Source organism: Planococcus citri, chromosome 1 (genome assembly GCF_950023065.1).
Source record: "Planococcus citri chromosome 1, ihPlaCitr1.1, whole genome shotgun sequence".
NCBI lineage: Eukaryota > Metazoa > Arthropoda > Insecta > Hemiptera > Pseudococcidae > Planococcus > Planococcus citri.
In genome coordinates this window covers 25,613,239-25,635,786 of record NC_088677.1, presented here as the reverse complement: position 1 = coordinate 25,635,786, position 22,548 = coordinate 25,613,239, and the positions used below count along the sequence as shown (strand labels likewise).

The following is a 22,548-nucleotide window of genomic DNA, read 5'->3' as shown; positions in this document are numbered from 1 at the left end:
TTTTTATGTGCATTCAACGTTTATCAAGTTCGCGTGTGGCAAACTAAACTCGTAATCAGTTGTGGTCTTGTAATACTCATGTAACTTGGCGTGTATTTTTGTGAAAATAATTGATGAATCGAAAATACCTAATATTTGCAAAATAATATCAACTTTTTTTGATGAAAAAAAGTAAAATAACTGCTAAAACGATTAGTTATTTCACTTTAAGTTCAATGTTGTGGTCATAGCATCGAGATTTTTAGATTGTTATTTGTTCGAATAATATTATTTGGTCTTCATAATTGGTAAGTTATTCGCATTGATAATATTTGTACAATGTGGGATAAAATATCAAGTATCTGCTTTGAAAACCGAACGTGCTTGTTTTTTCAAGTAGAGTGCTATGTATAATTTTGTCTTATTTTTATTTCAGAAATTTTTCTCCGTCATCATGTTGAGCCGAAATTTATCCAAACAAGTTTTTAATTTATCTAAAAAAATACTTCCGAACTGTACAACTCGAAATTTGAGTGTCCCTGCACCTTTGACCAGTTTCACAGAAGAAGAGGATGCTTTAAGAGATCAAGGTAGGTAATGCAAATGCAATCTCGGGAAAATGTTCTTAAATCGTTTTGCATAAGCGTGAATGTTTCTAGTTTACCTGTTACATAGCATCGACTAATATTTTATGAACTTTGTGCCGAAATTATTTGTGCGAAAAAACGTTATCTATAAAAGCAATTTAGAGAATAATTCGAAATCATTTTTGTGTAAACAAATTGATGATCGATAGGTAGGTAGGTATTGATAAAATATCAAGAATTTGAATAATTTATCGCTAAGACATCATTGCATGTATTTTTGCATGCATTTGCATCGTTAGTAACCTTCAGTATTACATATTTACTGGAGTAGGTAGTCTAGGTAGTCCTTTTTTTTTTTTTTTTTTAATGTTAATTAACGTGTACAATATTTATGTACTTATAAAATTTACTAAAGGGAAATAAGCACCTCTTTCTCTCCTCGTCTCGATCGTGGTACCTACATATTAAAATTCATGCATTAAATTTTGTAAAAAGTGATTTGCATACCTAGACTTTTTTTTAAAAAAAATTGTTTTCATTACTTGAAAATTTTAATTGTTTTTTTTTTCAACAGTTTCGAAAATATCCAGAGAAACTATTGCACCATATATCAAACAAATGGAAACAGAAGGCAGAATAGTGGAACCGGTGTTGAATTCTCTGTTTGAGAATGGTGTAAGTTGTACCCTACCTGCCTTTAAAATTAAAAAGGGTATTTTTGAAGGGTGATCTGGATAAAAACATAAGTCTTAATGATATACCGATGCACTCTATAAATAAATATAAGTATAAATAGACTCCTAGAAACTCCATTTTAGTATTTTAACTATGTTTCGGGATTTTATCTGACTGAATCTAGACGAAGAGAACAACTGTACGAATGCGTGGAAATTTCTTGTCAGATGACTGTGTATAATATGCGTTATTTTAGAGCTATACCTATATTTATTCACTTCGCGTGATGATACAATGTTTTTTGGATCACTCGTGGTTGATTAATAATGCATGTTTGTAGGGACAAATACATATGTATATTAGTTACCTAGTATACCTATTATGCATGATACATATTTGTAGAACGAATTGTTTATCACCTAACTGACCAATATTTCATGTCATTTGCACATTTTAGCTGATGGGTATCGAAGTTCCCGAAGAGTACGGTGGCTGTAAAGGTTCTTTTACTAAATCTGTAATCACTATCGAAGAAGTAGCGAAAGTGGATGCTGCTGTATCGGTTTTAGTCGATGTTCATGCAACCGTAGTAGCCAAATTTTTCGCATCTTTCGCGTCTAAAGAACAACAGGAGGAGTATTTACCAAAATTGGCTACGTCGTGGGTAATTAATACCTACTTACATTTCTTGTAAAATTTCGTAGTTTGATATACCTATTACCTACCTACATTCCTGATGTGTATTTTTTTTTTATATCTTCAGCCTGGAAGTTTTTGTTTATCTGAACCAAGCTCGGGATCGGATGCTTTTGCATTGAAAACTACCGCAACAAAAGTAGGCAATAAATATGTTCTAAATGGAACGAAAATGTGGATATCCAATTCCGATATTGCTAAAGTGTTCATTGTCATGGCCAATGTAGATCCTGAAAAGGTTTGTATTGACACTTCAAATTCATTATTTGAAGAAGAATTGAGTTTTAAAATTTAAAATAAAAATACGAAGGCATTATGATCCTATCTCCAGAGTTTAAATCGTTTTATTTAATTCTAGGGCTATAAAGGTATTACTTCATTTATTGTGAGGAGAGATAACCCCGGACTTACTGTCGGAAAAAAAGAAAATAAACTAGGAATAAAAGCATCTGGTACTTGTATGCTTCATTTTGATAATTGCGAGGTATGTATGTCTTATGGCTTTTTGTTTTTAATGTCGATTTTCTCGTTTATTCGAAGTAAATTGATATCTATTTTTTTTTTTTTTTTTTTTATATATATTTTTCAGGTAGACGAGAAAGATTTATTGGGTGAAATTGGTCAAGCGTACAAATATTCCATTAATTTACTGAATCAAGGGAGAGTTGGTATTGGAGCTCAAATGATAGGTATAGCTCAAGCTTCTCTCGATGCTACAATACCATATTTATTCGATAGGAAACAATTCAATCAAACGCTGTTTTCATTCCAGGTATGACTACAGATTTTTTTGAAACATCTCTTATTTTGTTGGGTAAATCTGCTGAGCAAATCAATTTTCATTCATATGTATACCTAGTTGTTTTTAATTTTTTTTCAGGTCATAGAAAATTGTAAAATATTTTTCGTTAAATTTTTAATAAAATTTGAATTTAATTTTTGTTGAAGTAGTAAGCGAAAAAAAAAATAATGAGCTGAAAAGGTTTTGCTCAGTATAATTATACCTATACTTACTTCTATGAATCGAATGTATTTTTTTTCAGGGAGTGCAACATCAAGTATCTCGATTGGTTACCGAAGTCGAAACTGCTAGATTATTAGTGTACAACGCAGCTAGAAAATTAGATGCTCAGCTGCCATGCATCAAAGAGGCAGCCATGGCTAAATATTATGCTGCGGGTTAGTTTTTCATTTTATCTCATAACAAGTTTCTCGTCATCATTTTTTTATTAAAAAAAAAAAAAAAAAAAACTTTCAATAATAATCTGTGTGTGTTTAGGTATATTTTTGCCTCTTTTTTTTTGTAAATTGAGAGAGAAAAAAAACAAATTGAATATCTACTTGAATTTACAGAAACTGCTGGTAAAGTTACCTCACAATGCATTGATCTCATGGGTGGAGTAGGATTCACGAAAGATTTCCCTCAAGAAAAGTATTATAGAGATGCCAAGGTTGGAACTATTTACGAAGGAGCTACCAACGTTTTGTTAAATACGATCGCGAAAAGTATTCAAAAAGAGTACGGAAGTTGGTGATCAAACGTGTTATGTGTTTAATGTTATCACTGAAAAAATAAAGTGAGTATTTTTCAAAAATCTTAATTCTCAATTCAGATTTTATTAAAATTAAGTTATCTACCTAAATATATTTTTTATGCCCACTTAGGTACTGGAAGCCATGGATAGGTACCAACCGATTAATTTAAATTATTTTTGATACAAGGATAAGGAAACGGAGGGTTAAAATTGAAAAAAATGCAGTGGATTGTGAAGTTATCCTTATCACCTCCTCTTTCTTTCCCTCAAACATAATAAATAAATGTACCTAAATGATGTACGAGTGAATGTACTTTTTGTACCTATTTTTGTTTCATTCAACTCTATCTCAAATGTGTGATTTTTACTTTGTATTCGTAGTTAAGTACCTTGGTAAATATATATTTTGTTGCTGTTTTTTAAAAAATAAATTTAAGATTTTTGTTTACCTACCTACGTAGCCTATTGATAACACGTTCAAGTATAATTTTGAGTTACCTATCATGATAAAATATCATTTTCGTATAACTTTAATTCACATGCTGAATTTTTGCAGCAATATGTGCAGTCGTGCTCATGGACTAGACTTTTGAGCATGAAAATTATAACGGGGAAGAATTTAGGTAATTTTGGTACTTGAAAAAAGTGAAATGAATCATTTCAGTAGATTTGTAATTAGTACTACCAATTTATTCAACTTTTTTTTTTTGGTTAATAATTATTTGAATGCGTAAAAAGAAAACCATCGCATGTTTATGGTCAGATTTTTCCATAACATGACTCATGTTGCAATTATAAGTAGGTTCCTATATTTATCTGAAGTTTATCCTTGTGCTCTTACTTATTGGCAATGAACTTGAACAAATCGTTTGTCGTTACTCGATTCTTTTTTTAAATTACTACATCTGGATTACTCTGACTAAAATTTATATTGAATTTTACTTTTAGCCCATGTCGTCGTATTCAGGCAATATTCTAAAAAAAAAAAAAAAAAAAAAAAATGAAGTAAGCTGGCAAAATCAGATTTTTATCGAAGGTACGTGAAATTTGAAACCAAGTATTTGCCCATTTAATACAGTATAATTATATGCACGCGATCCTACAACCTTCTGTGATGATAGAATTAGCGCGTAATAATTAGTGTGGGCTAATACCACCTGATTAGTGGACGACTAACCATTTTCGATGCAAATATTCATGCTATACACACATACCTACCTATTACCATCAAATCATTAGAATTCCATCACTGTGATTCCCTATTTTGAATGCATGGTGTCTATAAGCTATGCTACCTATCCTATTCGAACAAATTTTAAGACGTTTTTTTGGGAAACTGTATTTCAGGAATTTCCAAAAAGTCGCAGGAGACACCAAAATGACTCGAAACTATCTACAATCGACTTGACAGTGTGTTGAAATAAGATCAAAAAAAGAATACGATAAGTAAATAATGAAAGATTTTTTTAATTCAAATTTTTAATCGTGAATTTTATTATTATTATTTTTATTAAGTACATTTTCTCGTGTTCATCATAATAAATTCAAATTCTCGTGTTAATTTTTAAACAAAAAAATTAATTGACCATAGTTACAATTCTTATAATTTATTACTACAATATCATTATTTCTACCTCACATTTTATTTTTAAAAAAAATACAACCAACGGTTTTTATTTACAACATTTTTTCCTTCTTTTTTATATTCGTAATGTTTCCGAAAATTTCTTGCCAATACATTCAATATCACAGTCCGTATAAACAGGTTTCACTTTATCGTTCCAAAAAGTCGTAGGTATCTGGGACAGCTTACTCGGCGGAAAAACATGCAACGAAATATCATTAAAAATATCCGTGAACCGGAATATATTCTCTACTTGAGTTTCCTGCGTTGAAGGTAGAATAGAATAAATATAATAATACTTTTCTTTGAAGTATCGTTCGGAATGTCGATCGAGCAAAGTCTTAAAACTGTTTCCGAGCACGATACAATTGGACAGCGAAGTACTCCAATTACGCCATAATAAATTGTTCACTAAAGCTGTTGGGCAATGAGGTAAAAATATTAAAGTTGGTTCCGAAATCTCTCTAATGCCTTCTTCGTTCTCATCGATCACAGTGAAATTAAACTGTTTGAGGAAATCGATCTCGATTTGCGAAAAGATTGGATCGTAAGCGTAAATTTCGACTTGAAAACACTCTTGTAATAGTAGTAACAAGGCTAGTTGGTATCGAGATGTAACGCTACTGGTGAAGTTGCCTAATCCGTAGCATAAAATGTTGGAGACGTTTTCCAAATCTAAATATTTTACACCGTCTTTTAGCTGAGTTAGCAACCTGTTGTAGAATTCTGATCCGGATATGGAATATTTACATTCTTCGACTCGTCTGGAATGAAATCAACGCAGAAAGATGTTGTGTTATACAAGTGAACGGTACACAATAGGAAGCTATTTAAATATTTGAATTTAATTAATGAATTTTACCTTTGAAATGAACCAAAATCTAGCACAGATTGGAAGGTTTTTTTCTTTTTCTTCATTGTTACTCAAAAGTCATCTGATTATGAAAATATTTAGAACAGAAGATTTCATTCTACGGTGACAAAGTCTTGTTGAACTTTTATCGAATAATTCTATATTATTTCGTGAAAATTATTCAATTTTTGTTCGAAAATTTCTAAAAAATAAATTGCAAATTCTTATCAAAAACGTGAAATGATATAAATCAGGGTTATTGGTAGAATCAGGGTGTGAAAAATGAGAAATTGCAGATGACGAGATCTGGCGAATAAAAAATGAACAACGAAAATGAAGGAAAACCCTGAGAATTTTAGTTTATAAACCTTGAAGTTTCAGAATGTGATTTTTTCTCGGAAATAAATGTAAATAAATCTGTCTCGATGATGAGATAAAATTTAGTTTTCGTTCGGTTTTTAGAGAATTTTAAATGTCTTTCGTTTTTCAGTGATTGTAAGGTGTTTCTTTATTCTAAGCAGAACAGTAGCTGTCATGAAGTATATAGAAATTCGAAAAGGTAAGGTACACATTTCTGTCAATTCAGATACTTTTACACGAACTCATGCGGAATCATTGCATCAATTGAATAATATTAATTCACTGACGAGTTGATTAGTTCTTTTTTCCAAGAGGTAGACTAATCATATTCTCATGTATCTGTTGAGTAATATCATCCGAAATATCCATAGCTCAATCAACCAAACATACTTGACATAGCTGTATTGGTGGAAGTCAAGTCAAAACCATCATTTTTTCAATCTCAATCTCAATAAAAATGAAACTGCAAATTATTCATCGACATTTATTACATTTTAGCAAGTACTTACAAAAAAAAGGTATAAAAATTTACATACAAAAATACTCGATCATCATTAGAATAGAAAATTCAAACTGCAGTCACTATCGTATCATCACATCTCATAGATTTGTAGAAATGCCTCTTCATATGATTCTTCATATTATCCTTCCTATTGAAAGACCTATTGCAAATTTCGCATTGGTAATTTGCTCCACGATGAACATATTCGTGAGTCCACAATCGAGTTCTCATGTGAAACGCCTTACCACAAACCTTACACTTGTACGGTTTCAGGTTCAAATGCTTATTCATATGATCTCTGAGAATTTCCTTACTCACATACGTTTGTCCACACTTCTCACATTTGTATTTTTGCTTCTCTTTGCCACATCTGAATACATGCGCGTTGTATTTCGACAACGAAGGACAAATCGTGCCACAGGTTTGGCAAACTTTCGGCTCAGGAAAATGAATATTTTTCATGTGCATTTGCAGAGAATACCTCGTTTTGAATCCATTACCGCAGACTTCACAAACAAAAGACAAAGCCTTGGTATGTTTACTGGCAATGTGTTGCTGAATTTTACCCTTCTCGCCGGTTCTGTAGGCGCACTTATCACATGCGAATGGCTTATCATGGACACACTTTATGTGTTCGGTTAGTTTACCTTTGTGTTTGGCTACGTAATTGCAAGTCGGGCATTTGAACTGCTTCTCTGAGTGGATCGTTCGCAAATGCTGATTGAGGTCTTGTCGAGCTCTGAACGAAGCTGTGCAGAGTTTGCATGAAAATGGACGTTTTCCAGAATGAACGTTCAAATGTTCTTGATAAGTCAACTCTTGTGAAAATGTTTTATCGCAAGTTGCGCAAAAGAAATGTTTTTGATCGTTTTCCTGTTTAAAAAAAAAACAAAGAAACAATGATGTTTAGGAAATGAAATTGACTAGTGTTAAGTTGTGCTTGGATTTGCTTACTTCAGCATTTCTTTTCGATGTCCATGATGCTACAGTGTGTTTGTCAGCAATGTGTTGTTGAATTTGACCCTTCGAGCTAGTTTTATAGTCACACATATCGCAAGCAAATGATGTTTCATGGACGACTTTTTTGTGTTGTGTAAGTTCATCCTTGTGTTTGACAATGTAGTCGCTGGTTGAACTGAACTTCTTTACAGAATGAACAGTCTGTAAATGCCTATAGAGATTATATTTCTTTTTAAACTCAGATGTGCATAGGTTGCAAGAAAATGAACTAATTCTAGAATGCACGTTCAAGTGCTCTTGATATAACTCTGGAGGAAAAGTTTGTGCACGTAATGCACTTGTACCATCGGATTTTTGCTTATTTGTGTCAGTTTCCTGCAACAAAAGGTTATATTTTAAAAGGCTATAGTCGAATTAAGTAAGGATACGAGTTGAACAAGCGTCAAGTTGTGCTTTGATTTGCTTACTTCAGCATTTCTTTTTGATGTCCATGATGCTGTAGTGTGTTTGTCAGCAATATGTTGTTGAATGTGACCCTTCGAGCTAGTTTTATAGTCACACATATCACAAGCAAATGATGTTTCATGGACGATTTTTTTGTGTTGTGTAAGTGCATCCTTGTGTTTGACAATGTGATCGCTGGTTGAACTGAACTGCTTTTCAGAATGAACTCTCTGTATATGCCTATTGAGATTATATTTCTTTTTAAACGAAGATGTGCATAGTTTGCAAGAAAATGTACTAATTCTAGAATGCACGTTCGAGTGCTCTTGATGTAACTCTTTAGAAAAAGTTTGTCCACAAAATGCACTTGTACCGTTGGCTGTTTGCTCATTTGTATCATTTTCCTACAAAAAAGAGTTATATTTTAAAAGGCTGTCTGAATTAAGTAAGAATATGAGACTATGAGTTAATTTGCTCACTTTAGCACTTGTTTCTGATGTCCATGATGTGGAGCTATGTTTACTCGCAATGTGTCGCCTAATTAGTTTTTTTTCTCCAGTTCTCCAGTCACATATGGCACAAACATACGGTTTAGAGTGGCTATTTCTCATATTGTGTTTCTTTAGTATTAAATGATCTTTGCCTATAGTATGAACTGTTTTTATATGCTGATTGAGCATCTGTAAAGCTTTGAACGGAGATCGGCATAGTTTGCATGAAAATAGACCAAGTTCACTTTGAAGTTTGGGCTTTTTTGTATTTTTATCGGTCAAATCATCGCCATTATCACTGTTATCGTCTGGTTCACGGTTTTCTTCATCGCTAAAATCGAGATGGTTATTTACCGGTGTTACTCGCATGGTACATTTTCTTTTCAATCGGCTGCGATTACTCCTTGTATTTTCCCCATTTGCGTTACGAATGGGCTCTTGGGAATTGCTGGCAGAAGAACACGCATCTTTGGATGGAATATCATTCGAATTTTCATCACTGATTTTATCGACTAGGATTATGTTTTTTTTATCGGGCGTATTGGTATTGCTATTGTAGTTATGATTTGAAGCTAGCGGATCTGAATTGTCTTGCACAGAGCTTGAATTTTCACGTACTTCGATAGAATTCTGATGTGTATTGTTAACGTTATCACCAAGTGGAACTGAAATTATCTGACTGGAGTTGTTTCCAATAGCATCATTATCTGAATTAGTTTGATTAGATTCTATTTTGTGAGTTAGGATTGATCTCAATTCGGTGATATTAATTTCAATATCAGCTCGATCGTTCAATACAACCGTAATTTTCTCCGCATAATTCGGTGCTCGGAAGGAATTTTGGGTAGGAATCTGAGAGAAAAAAATCGAAATCAATAAATTATTCAACACTGCCAACATGGAATTTTTTTTCCTGAAAAATTCAATACACACCGGCAATATGCTTTCTTCGTACAGTTGGCTTAAATAAGCTTGAGTCTGGTGACATTGATCTACAAAATGCGAAGCGTTTTCTAAATGATTAATGCACGAAACACACACAGTTTTTGGTAAAGGATCTTCCGGCAAAATCTGTGAAATAAACGTGGATAATTTTTGAATTAATTTTTACCTTCATAACTAAAATATGAGAATGATCGATTCTGATTTGAATCTTTGTATAACGTAGTACAATGATACTTTGGTTTCGATAATTTAATTACGAAATACTCACATTTAAACGAACGATTTCTCTAATTTTCGACTCGAGCTTTTTGTTTGAACAGATTTCGCTAAAAATGTCTAACTTTTCGTTATTCTGATTGCCACATAAACGACAATGTTCGTTGTGCATTTTGAAAAATTGATGTAACTTTCATTAGAAATGCATTAAAATAATCTAAATCGTGATAATTCATCAAAGATTCTCGATTTTCTGATTATTTTTAATTTTTAAATTGTTGTTTATGTTGTAAATTCGTTATCAAACATGAGATTGAGATAAGATCGAATCAGTGTTACCATTTCGAAGATAAATCAGAAAATGTTCATTCGCGGGATGCTGTACAGAGGAAGGGGGGTAGGGGGCAGATCTTCTGTTCTTGGGAAAACAATTTCGTGAATTTCTTCAACTTCGATCTTCTATATGCAATTTGTACCTAAATTTTTTTCAAATAAACTGAAAGTTCAGGTGATTTTTAATAATATTTTACAGATTTTTTGTGATTTCGTACCTAATATTTATGTACCTTTTTATATTATGTACATACTACATACCTTAAATTTTTATTCCATTTTGATATTATTTCATAAAATTTTGACAATTTTTAATACGCTAATGATTAAGGAGATTACAATGCAAAGCTTTTGCTCAAATTCCGAGATATTTTTTTACTTTTGAGTTCTGAATAGTCTTGTTTCGTATTCGTGGTTTCAATTTTTAGTGTAATTTTAACAAGTCTTCATTCGTGAGAGGTTTCTTGTGCAAGTTTTGCTTAATTTCATCAATTTTAATAATTTTATCAAACGTTGTGCAGTTTTTTTTTGTTTTTTTTTTAACCCGATTTTCATAGGTACCATTTTGATAACTTTTGTCCAATTTTTTGTGCCCATGTTTCAATTTGATTGATGCCTTTCACAATGTTTCAAAGATTTATAAATTAAACAATGTTTCGACATTCGAACGTAGATAGGTAGAAGTACATACTAGGTAGGTATGTATTCAGCGATTTTCTGAAACTCTTCAATTTTTCGTAATTATCAGTGATTTTTAATTTTTAATATGATTATTTGTTTCAGAGTTTTTTATCATGCAATAAATTCAATCAGTTTTGATGCCATATAGGGGCCATTCCACGTCACTTCGACCATGAAGTGGTAAGGAGGGTCGGCGATTTTTTTGAAATTTTTTCTGTAGAATGTCCTCCGTCGATCCTCTGTGACAACTTTTTTCTTAAAAGAGACATCTTAAGGAACATTTCGAATACAACTTGTCAAAAAAAGTTGAGTCTGCTAACAAAATGGCGGTCATTTTAATTTAAGCGAAATTATTTGAGCTGGCCAAAGTTAGGTCAAAAGAGCATGAAAATTCATCACCAGCCAAAATTTCAAGTGCTAAAGTGCATTTTTCGATTTTTGGAAACTAATTACAATACGCTGTGACGTCGACTGGAGGTCAATTTCAAGTCGTTTTGGAGCCTCCAGCAAGTTTTTGAAAATTTTTGGAGCCTCCAGTAGATTTTTGAAACTTTCAAATAGTGTTTAAAAAATCGAAATTCACTCTGAAAACTAATTATGTATACAATACGCTGTGACGTCGACTGCAGGTAAATTTCGAGTCGTTTTGGAGCCTCCAGAAAATTTTTGAAAATTTTTGGAGCCTCCAGTAGGTTTTTGAAACTTTCAAATAGTGTTTAAAAAATCGAAATTCACTCTGAAAACTAATTATGTATACAATACGCTGTGACGTCGACTGCAGGTGAATTTCGAGTCGTTTTGGAGCCTCCAGAAAATTTTTGGAGCCTCCAGTAGATTTTTGAAACTTTCAAATAGTGTTTAAAAAATCGAAATTCACTCTGAAAACTAATTATGTATACAATACGCTGTGACGTCGACTGGAGGTTAATTTCAAGTCGTTTTGGAGCCTCCAGCAATTTTTTGAAAATTTTTGGAGCCTCCAGTAGATTTTTGAAACTTTTAAATAGAGTTCAAAAAGTCGAAATTCACTCTGCAAACTAATTACAATACGCTGTGACGTCGACTGCAGGTTAATTTCAAGTCGTTTTGGAGCCTCCAGCAACTTTTTGAAAAATTTTGGAGCCTCCAGTAGATTTTTGATACTTTCAAATAGTGTTTAAAAAGTCAATTTTTTTTCCAGTTTGTCAATGATGGCACTTTATTTAGTTATTACAAGATTTCAACCCATTTTCATGTGTTGAATTACTTGCCTACCAAGAAATTAAAAACATTAATAAATTTTTTAAAAATTTGTCATTACGAAAAATTAAAGCGCCTAAATGTTAGTGACAGACTCATCGTTGTCATTTTGGGGTTTGATCACCTGTCAGTTCTCACCAGTAGGTATAAGTATTGCTGTGACAATGTATTTTAGATTTGTCGATCTCAAAATAAGTGCGACAATTTGTACCTATACACAAATTTTTGAATATACTTGAAAAACATATTCGTAATCATTCGTTTCAAATACCCATTCGAGAAAACATTTTTTCTTCTTCAAAAATGAATTTGCAAGCACAACAACAAACATTTATTTTTACTACTCTAAAACATCAAAAAAAGGAAAAAAAGGGGGAAAATATGAATATTAACGAGTAACTAATCTATACAATAACAAAAATGTCACGAAGAAAAAAGAGCTCGTCTCACGTTCTTTAGGCATTACACTTTTTTTTTTGACTCAACTATTCGTCATTGAAAGACCATTCTCATTTTTAATACCTTTACAAAAGACACTTGGAGATATTTGAAAAAAAATCATCATTATCTGATCAAATTCTATCATTATTTCGTTACAAAATTGTCTTTCAATCACGAATAAGTACAGTCGTACGTAGATAGGTACATATAAGAAAAATCAAAATTTCACGTTTCGATTTTAATTTTTAAAAAAATATTGCTAACGTGTACGTAAGATTTGTTTGAGTGATTGAAAAATTCTTCTGAAGTGATACAATCGTAGTACAATACCTAGTTTGGATTTAAAATTAAATATACATGAGATACGTTGTAATAGTATAAATCGATCGTTTTGTTTTTTAAAAATACAACATTTTTCAGAAACATTTAAAAAAAAAACAAAAAAAAAACAAACACACCTACGAAACATAGTAATTTACACGTTTTTATAAAAAATAAAAAGGTAATGGATCATGTATTAACAGCGAAAAAAATCAAATGAATCACAACATTTGGCACAATTAAAAACAATTAGGAAGATTCTGAAAAGAAGTAAAGGTAAAGAAGTACATTCAACCTACACATAATACTTACAATTTTTCAATAAAAATTCAATACCAGTCGTTTGAGCATTTTTGAAAATCTCAATTATTACCTTCCAACCATTTTTTTTCCACCAATGATGGTCCTTAAAATTGCATAGGTAGCGGGGAATTGATTTTTTTTCCTTGAATAAGCTTGGCCATTATTATTCGATATGTATCTTATTTTGTATATTGTTATAAGTAGGTATAGGTAAGATGAGCTCGAAATGTTAATTTTTTTCGAGAAATTTCATCGTATATTTGCAGTTGTTTCGTCGATTCTTGAAATTAAAAAAATTATTAGGCCGTGATAATTTGATAATAATATGGAAGGAAATTGATTGTCAATTTAATGAAACGTTGATAGGTATTTGGATGAATTGCGATACTAGATGGACTTGTGTTTTTGTTGCACGGATGATGGGATTATTTTTCTCGATATTCTAAACATTGTATTCGTGTATTTTTATACGTATAGAAGTTGTTGCTATTTTTTTTTCTCAAAAAACAATGCATAGTAAGTCGCTATATATCTCCCTCGTAGTGATACTACGCATTTTATTAACCCTGCTTTGCCCGATTGTCAATTCTGTTAAAAATTTTATAATCTATTAAAAATTGATTAAGAAAGAAAGTATTGCCAAAATTTTACATTTACTAAGAAAATCATTTTTGGTAGGTACGTTAGAAAAAAAAACATTAATCAACAAAAAATTATTATTTATAATGCGTCTAAAAAAAAGCAAAATGGGGTACTTTGTCTACAAACCTATGTACATTTTTATTGTAAATTTTTTCCCCAAAAATCTTAAGGAACATTTTTTTATTATGTGAGAATTTCTATGAAATTTATAACAATAACAATACATTAATTAGGGATAAAAAATCACACAACCTTTTATTTATGTTTTGGTATATCTTATTGCTTTATAAAGGGAACTAAAAATACAGTATACTGAAAAAAAAAAACAAAAACAAAAAGAAACACATACATACATTTAGGCCTTGTTCGTCACGTTGCTTTTAAAGAGACTTAAGGTTTAATGACTGGGTTCAGGACAAATGCACGCCAAATTAAATACATAAAGAGGAAACAATAATAACACTATTAGGTACATAAATAATCAAACTATTATAAAAGAAATTTTATTTCATCAGTATTCTAATATTGCTTTCTTTTCTTAATATTTTTTTTTCCATCTCAAATTAAATAAATTAAAACTATAAATTATATAACGTTATCGAGAGGTAAAAACTAAAGACATCAGGAAAACAAAACAGGAAAAAAATGGAATAAAAACTAAAATGACATTTGAGATCACAACAGGATGAGAAAAAATTATCAAAACAGTCGTACTAAAGATTATGTTCGTGTATTATTTTGCTAATAATTATATATTTTTTTAAAAATAAATAAAGGAATTAAAAAAAAAAAAGAACAAAAAACAAAACAAAACGAGGAAAACAAAAGTAAAAATAGAATTTACTACGAAAGCAAAAGGATGAGCAAGGAAAGGAAGATATTAGATTTACTTTTAGCATTATCACACATATAATTATTAATTTTTTTAAAATAACGGTGACGAAATTTGTCGATTGTTAGTATCTGATGACGTAGTCGAGGTTTCGATTTTTTGAGCTTCTTGCTGCTGCTGCTGCTGTTGTTGTTGCTGCTGTTGCTGTAGCTGCTGCTGCTGCTGCTGTTTCTCAAGTTTGGATTTTTTCGGTTCCATCTCAGATGGTCGATGAGATTTCATATGGGCTGATCTGCTTTTAATTTTGCTGAACACTCTGTGGGAAGATTTTTTGGAATATTGATGAGTTTTGAATGGCGAGGTTTGGTCGATGAGTGAAGGAAATAGGTACTCACTTTCCGCATAATTTACAAGGAAACTCTTCCACATTATCGGAGCTGCCAGTGCTACTGTTACCACTACTGAATGGTGTTGGAGTTACCATACGCCATCTGTCAGCTGATCCTCCGTGTATTCTGTTGTGACCATTGAGGGCAGCTCGTGAATTGAATCTCTGCGAGAAGAAAGTAAAATTAATTGAATTTAGGAGGGGGGAGGTGCTGAAATACATCGTGTTTGAGGGTTACTTACGGCTAAACATTCTGGAAATTCGCAAGCGAAAGGTCTCGTATCGAAAGTGGTCGATATTACTTCTATTTCATTTGGCACCTGTATTATTATTAAAAAAAAAAAAAGTTTTAATGACCAATCAATTATTCAAAAATTTAATTTTTGGGTTTGTCTCATTTTTTTGAACTTGAGAAACTCGCAGTCAGTGAAAATATCACAAATATCACTTAACAAGTCATAGAATAATAAGTGACCTCGAAAATCAAAATACAGAAATAATTAAAGAAGTGTAAAAAAAACTATCTACGAAATTTTCACTCCTCAATTGGATTTTTAAAATTATTGTTATAAAACCCATCTAGAAATTTGTACCTGTGGGAAATTCAGAAATTTACAGACGTCGGGACCCTTAGGCTGAATTTTTCTTTTAAACAGCATAAAATTTTTAATTGAAGGAAAAAAAACTAGGTTACATAATCTAAAGTTAACCTAAATGAATAAAGTTCAGAACTCGATTCTAACGAATACTCACATTCGAATTACCGGTGGGAATAACCGAACTTTTATCGTGATCAGTTTCTCGTAAATGCCTCCAGTGCAATCTACTTCTTTTATATTCTTCTGGACAAGCTTTCTTCCATAAATAATAGAACTGAATGCATTGCTTGGCTGTTTTAGTTCCCACCTATAATTTTTTTTTCGAAATCGAGCAATTTAACACGAATATGTATGTACATTAAGACATCGAAATTGAAGTAGTGTGAGCTTTGAAACTAATATACTTACATGTTGAGATATTCGGGAAAAGTTTTTATCGAATTTGAAAATAGATTGTTGGAAAATATTGATTTCTTCGGCACTCCAAGGTTCACTTTCACAATAATCGTTTGTCAGTAGCGGATGATCTGCTGGTACGTGTAGTTTTGGTTGCATAAGTTTCAAGACTGCTTCCTGTAAAATTAGTGTTATTATGTATTTTGGGGTTTTTTACTCGAAGTGAATTATGAGAGTGAAGATTTGTGTAGGTTTTTAGCAGACTATTTTTTCTTTCGAGATGAACAAATAATTTTTATTTATTTTTTATTTTTCAAGATTGCAAATTTTGTACGCAATTTAAATAGGGACATTCGTAATTTAGGAATTTCTAGTTGACTTACGTGAATATTTCCTTGACACAGGTGTAATATATGCAAAGCGTATTCTTTATTTCGTCCTCCTCCTGGTAAAGCGGCACAGCACGCAAATTCTAGGTACATATCAACTGGAAAATGAATTTTAAAAATGTATAAATCAGTAACGAAACGAATACCTATACTCGATGGTGTTTGGCGATGAATTTGAAATGAAGGCGATTTACAGCATGAATATAAGTGGTACTTACGCTCGTTATCCATTATACCATGCTTGATGGCTGGTTCCCAGACGAGGTCTTCGTGGGAGACGATTTTTCCCGGATGGGGGTTTTCACGACACGGTTCGATGTTTGCTTGGAAATGAGGACCTATGTTTATGTGAGGTTCTTCGTCGCTTTCGATAAGCAGTTGATTTTTAGGTATTTCTTTGCCTGTTTCTTCTGCTTTAGGAGGACATAAATTAAACGAATATTATTAATGGAAGTCGATATTCATATTCATATGAAATTGTTATCTACTAAAATAATAAAGATATCAGAAAAATGATTTTTTTGTCTGTTTTCCCAATAATTTATATTTTTTGATAGGATTTGTTCAAGAATTTGAATAAGATCACATCAAGTTCATGTATATTTCAAAATGGCATAAAAAATTGAATAAAAATGTCTGAAAATTGTTGAAAATGTTGTAGAACTTTCCAAAAAAGCAAATAAAATTGTACTTAAATTTCACCAAAATCATTGAAAATTGTGTAAATATTGTTGAGCCGGCGTGAAAATTGTTTAAAATTTTGTTAAAAATTGATTTGAAATCATTCGCGTCTTTAAAAATTTTTCTCGGCTTTCAATTTATTTTTTAACTATGTTTATGTTTTTATTTTTGAAGATGACTATCAAACTTAGTGATCTCGAATTGATGGAAATCATCATGTATCTCAATATTTTCATGTTTTTTGATTTCATTTTGTATTTGCGAGGATGAAAAGGCAAAACGGGGAGGGGGGTGGTGGTGGTCGAATTCAAACAATGAGCTGAAATTCAACCCTTTTTGAAAATTTAACCAACGACACCGTCATTCACACATAATTTTCAATTTTTTGGTAGGTACCTACCCGTTTATTTTGATTATGTTAAAGGGCTCTAGTTGTGATCGAAGGGGCAGGGGGGGAGTGTCGCGATTTGGGGAAGCTGTGCTGACTGCTGAGGAATCAATGACCTTGAGAAGCCAGATAGACAGACGGACTGATGGCCAGACAGACGGGTCATTGAATTTGAGAAGCCATGCAGACGCTCTTTGGAAACTGAACAAGGTCACTGACCTTGAAAAGTCAGACACCCTGGTCATCACCTTGATAGGCTGGAAAGATATTCACATCAATGACCTATGAAATATAGGCCAAAAAGGTCAATCACCTTGAGAGTACAGTTGTTCAGGCCAATATATAACCTTGATAGGCCAGACAGACAACCTTTGATAACCAGACAAGAAGGCCAATGACCTTGAGAGTCAGACACTTATGGACCTTCAAAGTTGGATAGGTATACAGATGACCTTGTGTGGTCAGACAGACGGGTCATTGACCTTGAGAAACCATACAGACCACATTTGAAAACTAGACAAGGCCACTGACCTTGAAAGGTTAGACACTCGGGTCACCAATCTTGATAGGCTGGAAAGATATGCACATTGATGACCTATGAAATCTTGACCAAAAAGGTCAGTGACCTTGAGAGTACATTCACTCAGGTCAATAACCTTGATAGGCCAGACAGACAACCTTTGAAAACTACACAACAAGGTCACCAACCTTGATAGGCTGGAAAGATATGTACAAATACATTAATGATGTAGGAAATCTAGACAAAAAAAATCAGTGACCTTGAGAGTCCAGTCACTCGGGCCAATAACGTTGATAGGCCAGACATACGACCTTTGAAAACTAGACAAGAAGGTCAGTGACCTTGAGATGTCAGACACTGAGGTCATCAACCTTGATAGGCTGCCGAGATATGCACATTGATGATCTGCCTGGCGTATAAAGGTTATTGACCTGAGTGACTGGATTCTAAAGGTTACTGACCTTTTTGTCTAGATTTCCTAGGTGACCTTGTTTCAAAGCCAGATGACCTTAAGAGGTCAGGCAGATGGGTCATCGACCTTGAGAAGCCAAAGTGGAAAACATACGATACATGAAAGGCCGGTCAGACGGGTAAATGACCTTAAGAGGTTAGATAGGCAGATGAATGATCTTGAGAAGCCATACTGATCGGTCAATGACCTTAAAAACCCAGACAGACAGACAGACAGACAGACAGACAGACCGACAGACAGATAAACAGACAGACAGACAGACAGACAGTCAAACGACTTTCAGAAAGTTAGAGAGGTAGGTCAGTGATCTTGAAAGTCCAAACAGGTGGGTCAATGACCTTAAGATTCCATAGGTATAATGCCTGAAAGAAACTTAAAATGTTTTTAAAAGTTCCTCAAGATGAAATGAAATGAAATGAAATGAAAAATTGTGTTTGGGGGGGAGGGCAGGAATGTGACAAATTTTCTTCTGAGGACACGAAAAAGTTGAACCTGCTTCAATCTAAAACTATGTATACCTATGAGTAATTTATGTACCTACTACATGATTGAATACCTATTCTTTTCTAAAATTTGGATAAGGTATGAGAAAAGATTATTCTTTCAATCGATTCGATATGAATTTTCTTTGAACAGAACTTTTCAAAAATGTTCTCTAAACTGGAATTCATCTCAAACGAAATAAATAAGCAGAAAAATTACCTCTTTGATTAGATGAATTGGTATTAAGAGTAGCTTGCCAGTAAAGTCCACTGCTATTTCGTAAAGGGTTCAGGGTTGGACACGGGGTATAATGCAGCATATGCGACGAATGTCGATGAACACGAAGTTTCGATTTTTGCGGAAATGTGTTTTTGCTGGAACTGCTAAAAGGCCTTTTTCTGCTGATGCTGCAATAATTCAAACGATATTATAGATTAGAACATCATATAGACGAATATTCAACTGCTTAAGTACCTACTTATATATGTATACTTCGACATCTCGTGTCCCTTCTGCTTTCAGAAAAGAAGAAGCAGAAAAACTGAGAAAACGATTATTTCACCAGAACAGAATACTTACTTAGTAGAGCTTTTTATGACGAAAGCGTCTTCGTGATCTTTGATGGCGGGCGTGAATATTAATTTCTGCTCGTATTCGTCGTCGGCGGCGATATGTAAGGTTATATTTTGCGAATCCAATTGCGCGGTGACAGGATTAAAGGTGATTTGTTCGTAATTGTTGTTCTCTTCGGTATGGAAAGTCAAATTACGTTCGTTAGATTGTATAATGACGTTACCTCGGTCGTCGGAATGTAAAACCACGTGTCCCTGATTTTCCGAATGTAAGGTAATATTTTCTCGGCCCTCGTTATACAGGGCGACATCTTTGTCCTCCATTTGAAAGGTTAAATTTTTATCATAAAACGAGATATCGTTACGGTCTTCGGCCGAGAAATTAATTTCGTTTGCGGCGTTAAAGTTGATATCGTGATTGGAATCTTCGAAAGTGGAATTGAACCCTATGGTGTTATTATTTTTCGCATGAATATCGCCGTTCGTTTCGCTACCGCCGCCGCTTCCACCACCTGATGCCGGATCATCGGTATGAAATGTGATATTACATCGAGTATCGGAACTGTCGTCCGCGTATAACGTGATATTCTCTCGTCCTTCGGTCTGCAACGTTATCCCGGTTCGGCTCGAATCGCTGTTCAAATTAATCGAATTCGAATTACTACAAGGAACGTACTGCGAACTGCTCTCGATCAGTCGATTACAGTCCAAGATGACGTTTTGGTAATCTTGAGCGCTGTCTTGGTACATGCTATCGTTTTCAATGAACTGTTTATACGTTTCGTCATCGCTGTTCCGAAAAACGAACTCTTTTTGATTAGCTGTCAGCAAAGAGTCTTCGGCGTCTTGCGCTTGAGCATGGTACAAATCAGTCTGCGAGCTGAAAGTTGACGTTGATAACGATACCGGTGATGGTTCCGGGGTCACTGATAAAGGCGAAGGTGAAGCCGGCGATGGATACATGTTCTGGTTCACGTCCATCGGCAACACCTCGTTTAGAGCCGCTTCAACAGCTCCAGGACTCGACATGCCCGACGAATAGAAAGCCGAAGATAACGGAGACGATACGTGCGTATGGTGGACTACAGATGACACGTGGCAGAATGATGGAGATTGTCCTTCTTGACTGGCCGGAGGTGTTGGATACGTGAAACTCGGTGATGGTAAAGGCGACTGCGAATAAGGTATGGTGTTTTGATCGTGGTTCGTTATTACAGCTGTTTCGTTCTGCATGTAGGAAAATTCGGCCAAGCTGACTGGTAGAGGAGAGTTTAGAACTGCTTGCAGGTCTTGCTGATGTTGCAAGTCGTTGGTTACGTTTTGGTATTCTTCTAAGGTGATTTCTTGAAAGTCGGAATTCTGTAAAGGTATATTTCGTCATTAGTGAATTGGGAAAGTGGATTTTTCTAGAAATTTGTGATGAATATGGTTTGGTTTGAAGGCGATCTGAAGGAGAAGAACTCAAGAGGAAATTATTGGATCTGACAAGGTCTGAACAGATCTAATCCGATAAAAACTCCAATCTGAATCTGATTAAATCTGATCAGATCAAATTGGATTCAGGCGATGTCTGGATCTGATCTGATCGATAAGGTACTTATGCTTAGATCTAATCTATTTTAATTTGGTCAGGTCCAAACAGGTCTCCCCTATTGGATCAGACCAGATCTGGTTTCGATCCACGGAACGTTCGGATCTGATCAGATCCAATATGGAGTTTGATGAGATCAGTAAATTCCCTATAAATCATATTCAGTCAATTTTGACTTGATTAGATCTGTTCAGAACTTCAGAATTGTTCAGATCGAATCGTTTCCTCTTGGAAATGGTTCTCTCGTCAGTCACACATAGGTACTTGATGTTTAATATTATTTTATTCCTTACCTCGATTTGTTGTAAATTATTTAGTTCGTTGGAAGCGTCCACGTTGTGTAGTAACATCGAGTCTGTATCCTGAACGTTTTGAAACATATCATCTCCGATTCCATTGGTGAAGTATTGACCATTTTGATTTTGATAAACGTCCAAATAAGCGCTTTCCGGTGAAAATGTCATTTCTAGTTGAGGACTGAAAATCCAATTGATTTTTTTTAGCAAAGGAAAAATGCTTTTGAAAACTTACAAGTATAATTAATTAGATTCGAAAATACATGAAAAAATTTGGTTTTTGAAATTTTGCTATGACTGCTTGTGTGCTTGTTGAAAAGAGTGGTTTTACCAGGGTGCTGATTTTATTTTTGATGAACATTAGATCTAATTTAACTCAAAATGGGTCCCTCGAAGGCAGATACCAAGCAGACAAATCTTCAAAAAGTATAGTTTTGAAAGTGCTAATTTCTTTGTTGACGATCATCTGACTGTCAAATTCAAAATGAGTTTTTTTGACAGAGGGAGGGGGTTGAGTGTAAATAGGTAGGAAATAAAGTCGAAGTACAATTTCTGTATCAAAATATGGATTTTTGAGCGTACTAATTTTATTTTTAATGATCCTTTGACCCAAAAATCCAAAATAGGTCCATAGATGGGAAGTATAAAATGAAAATTGAACAAAAATACGATATTGGTATCGACATGACGGTTTTGAGGGCACTCAATTCATCTTCGTATGACAATTTAACCCAACAAATCAAAATAGGTCGCTAAGGGCAAATACGTACCTACTTGAAAAAAAAAATTCAAAATGTATATTACTATAAAATTATTAGTTTTTCGGGATGCTCATTTCACTTTTGATCCAAAATAAGTCGTTGAAGTCGGGGGGGGGGGAGTTTAAAATTGAAAAATTAACAAAACTGCAATATTGGCGTCATGTTGATTCTCGAAGACGATGCTTCTTTTTTGGCCACATTGCTGACCTAAAAACTCGAAATACAGTAGGTTCTGAGTAAGAGGGTACTTGAATATTTTGGTATCGAAATATGAGCTTCAAGGAGCACTGATTTGATTTCTTTTGAAGATCATTTAGTCCTAAACCTCAGAATACCTTTTTGAGAGCGGTACA

General features: G+C 33.4%; 4 protein-coding genes across 6 annotated transcripts in view; 1 reads left to right on the top strand and 3 right to left on the bottom strand.

Annotated features, from left to right (window-relative positions):
* The first annotated feature begins 5 nt into the window (after nt 1–5).
* Nucleotides 6–3,924, top strand: LOC135850040 (short/branched chain specific acyl-CoA dehydrogenase, mitochondrial-like). Its single transcript, XM_065370739.1, has 10 exons — nt 6–287; nt 416–569; nt 1,141–1,241; nt 1,699–1,905; nt 2,005–2,175; nt 2,296–2,421; nt 2,527–2,709; nt 2,981–3,116; nt 3,291–3,514; nt 3,603–3,924. The coding sequence occupies exons 2-9, from the start codon at nt 434–436 to the stop codon at nt 3,470–3,472; spliced, it is 1,242 nt and encodes a 413-aa protein (XP_065226811.1). The 5' UTR covers nt 6–287; nt 416–433; the 3' UTR covers nt 3,473–3,514; nt 3,603–3,924.
* A 995-nt stretch (nt 3,925–4,919) lies between these two features.
* LOC135850044 (SRR1-like protein) lies at nt 4,920–6,196 on the bottom strand. The gene is made up of 2 exons (XM_065370747.1): nt 5,959–6,196; nt 4,920–5,860 (listed from the first exon to the last, which is right to left on the bottom strand). The coding sequence occupies exons 1-2, from the start codon at nt 6,012–6,014 to the stop codon at nt 5,173–5,175; spliced, it is 744 nt and encodes a 247-aa protein (XP_065226819.1). The 5' UTR covers nt 6,015–6,196; the 3' UTR covers nt 4,920–5,172.
* A 581-nt stretch (nt 6,197–6,777) lies between these two features.
* On the bottom strand, nt 6,778–10,181 carry LOC135850032 (zinc finger protein 43-like). Its single transcript, XM_065370725.1, has 6 exons — nt 9,920–10,181; nt 9,640–9,777; nt 8,695–9,558; nt 8,239–8,619; nt 7,766–8,146; nt 6,778–7,684 (listed from the first exon to the last, which is right to left on the bottom strand). The coding sequence occupies exons 1-6, from the start codon at nt 10,037–10,039 to the stop codon at nt 6,878–6,880; spliced, it is 2,691 nt and encodes an 896-aa protein (XP_065226797.1). The 5' UTR covers nt 10,040–10,181; the 3' UTR covers nt 6,778–6,877.
* Nucleotides 10,182–12,436: 2,255 nt separating this feature from the next.
* LOC135850029 (uncharacterized) overlaps nt 12,437–22,548 on the bottom strand; it is a 224,180-nt gene continuing 214,068 nt past the window's right edge. For 2 of the 3 annotated variants that reach the window (XM_065370716.1, XM_065370719.1), the window contains 10 exons: nt 21,432–21,615; nt 19,555–20,906; nt 19,195–19,382; nt 16,650–16,844; nt 16,426–16,529; nt 16,055–16,219; nt 15,801–15,953; nt 15,290–15,367; nt 15,055–15,212; nt 12,437–14,975 (listed from right to left, as the gene is read on the bottom strand). In XM_065370716.1, the coding sequence (XP_065226788.1) occupies nt 14,753–14,975; nt 15,055–15,212; nt 15,290–15,367; nt 15,801–15,953; nt 16,055–16,219; nt 16,426–16,529; nt 16,650–16,844; nt 19,195–19,382; nt 19,555–20,906; nt 21,432–21,615 (2,800 nt within the window). In that variant the 3' untranslated portion in view covers nt 12,437–14,752. The remainder of the gene's footprint in view (nt 14,976–15,054; nt 15,213–15,289; nt 15,368–15,800; nt 15,954–16,054; nt 16,220–16,425; nt 16,530–16,649; nt 16,845–19,194; nt 19,383–19,554; nt 20,907–21,431; nt 21,616–22,548) is intronic. The other variant, XM_065370717.1, reaches the window with a different exon arrangement.

Bases quoted from the DNA above. Each gene is read 5' to 3' on its own strand.
- LOC135850040 (XM_065370739.1), top strand. From the start codon at position 434: ATGTTGAGCCGAAATTTATCCAAACAAGTTTTTAATTTATCTAAAAAA. The intron at 2,176-2,295 runs GTTTGTATTGAC...ATTTAATTCTAG, and splicing joins CCAATGTAGATCCTGAAAAG to GGCTATAAAGGTATTACTTC. The intron at 3,117-3,290 runs GTTAGTTTTTCA...TTGAATTTACAG, and splicing joins GGCTAAATATTATGCTGCGG to AAACTGCTGGTAAAGTTACC.
- LOC135850044 (XM_065370747.1), bottom strand. From the start codon at position 6,014: ATGAAGAAAAAGAAAAAAACCTTCCAATCTGTGCTAGATTTTGGTTCA. The intron at 5,861-5,958 runs GTAAAATTCATT...ATTTCATTCCAG, and splicing joins GATTTTGGTTCATTTCAAAG to ACGAGTCGAAGAATGTAAAT.
- LOC135850032 (XM_065370725.1), bottom strand. From the start codon at position 10,039: ATGCACAACGAACATTGTCGTTTATGTGGCAATCAGAATAACGAAAAG. The intron at 9,559-9,639 runs GTGTGTATTGAA...TTTTTCTCTCAG, and splicing joins ACGAAGAAAGCATATTGCCG to ATTCCTACCCAAAATTCCTT. The intron at 7,685-7,765 runs GTAAGCAAATCC...TTTTTTAAACAG, and splicing joins CATCGAAAAGAAATGCTGAA to GAAAACGATCAAAAACATTT.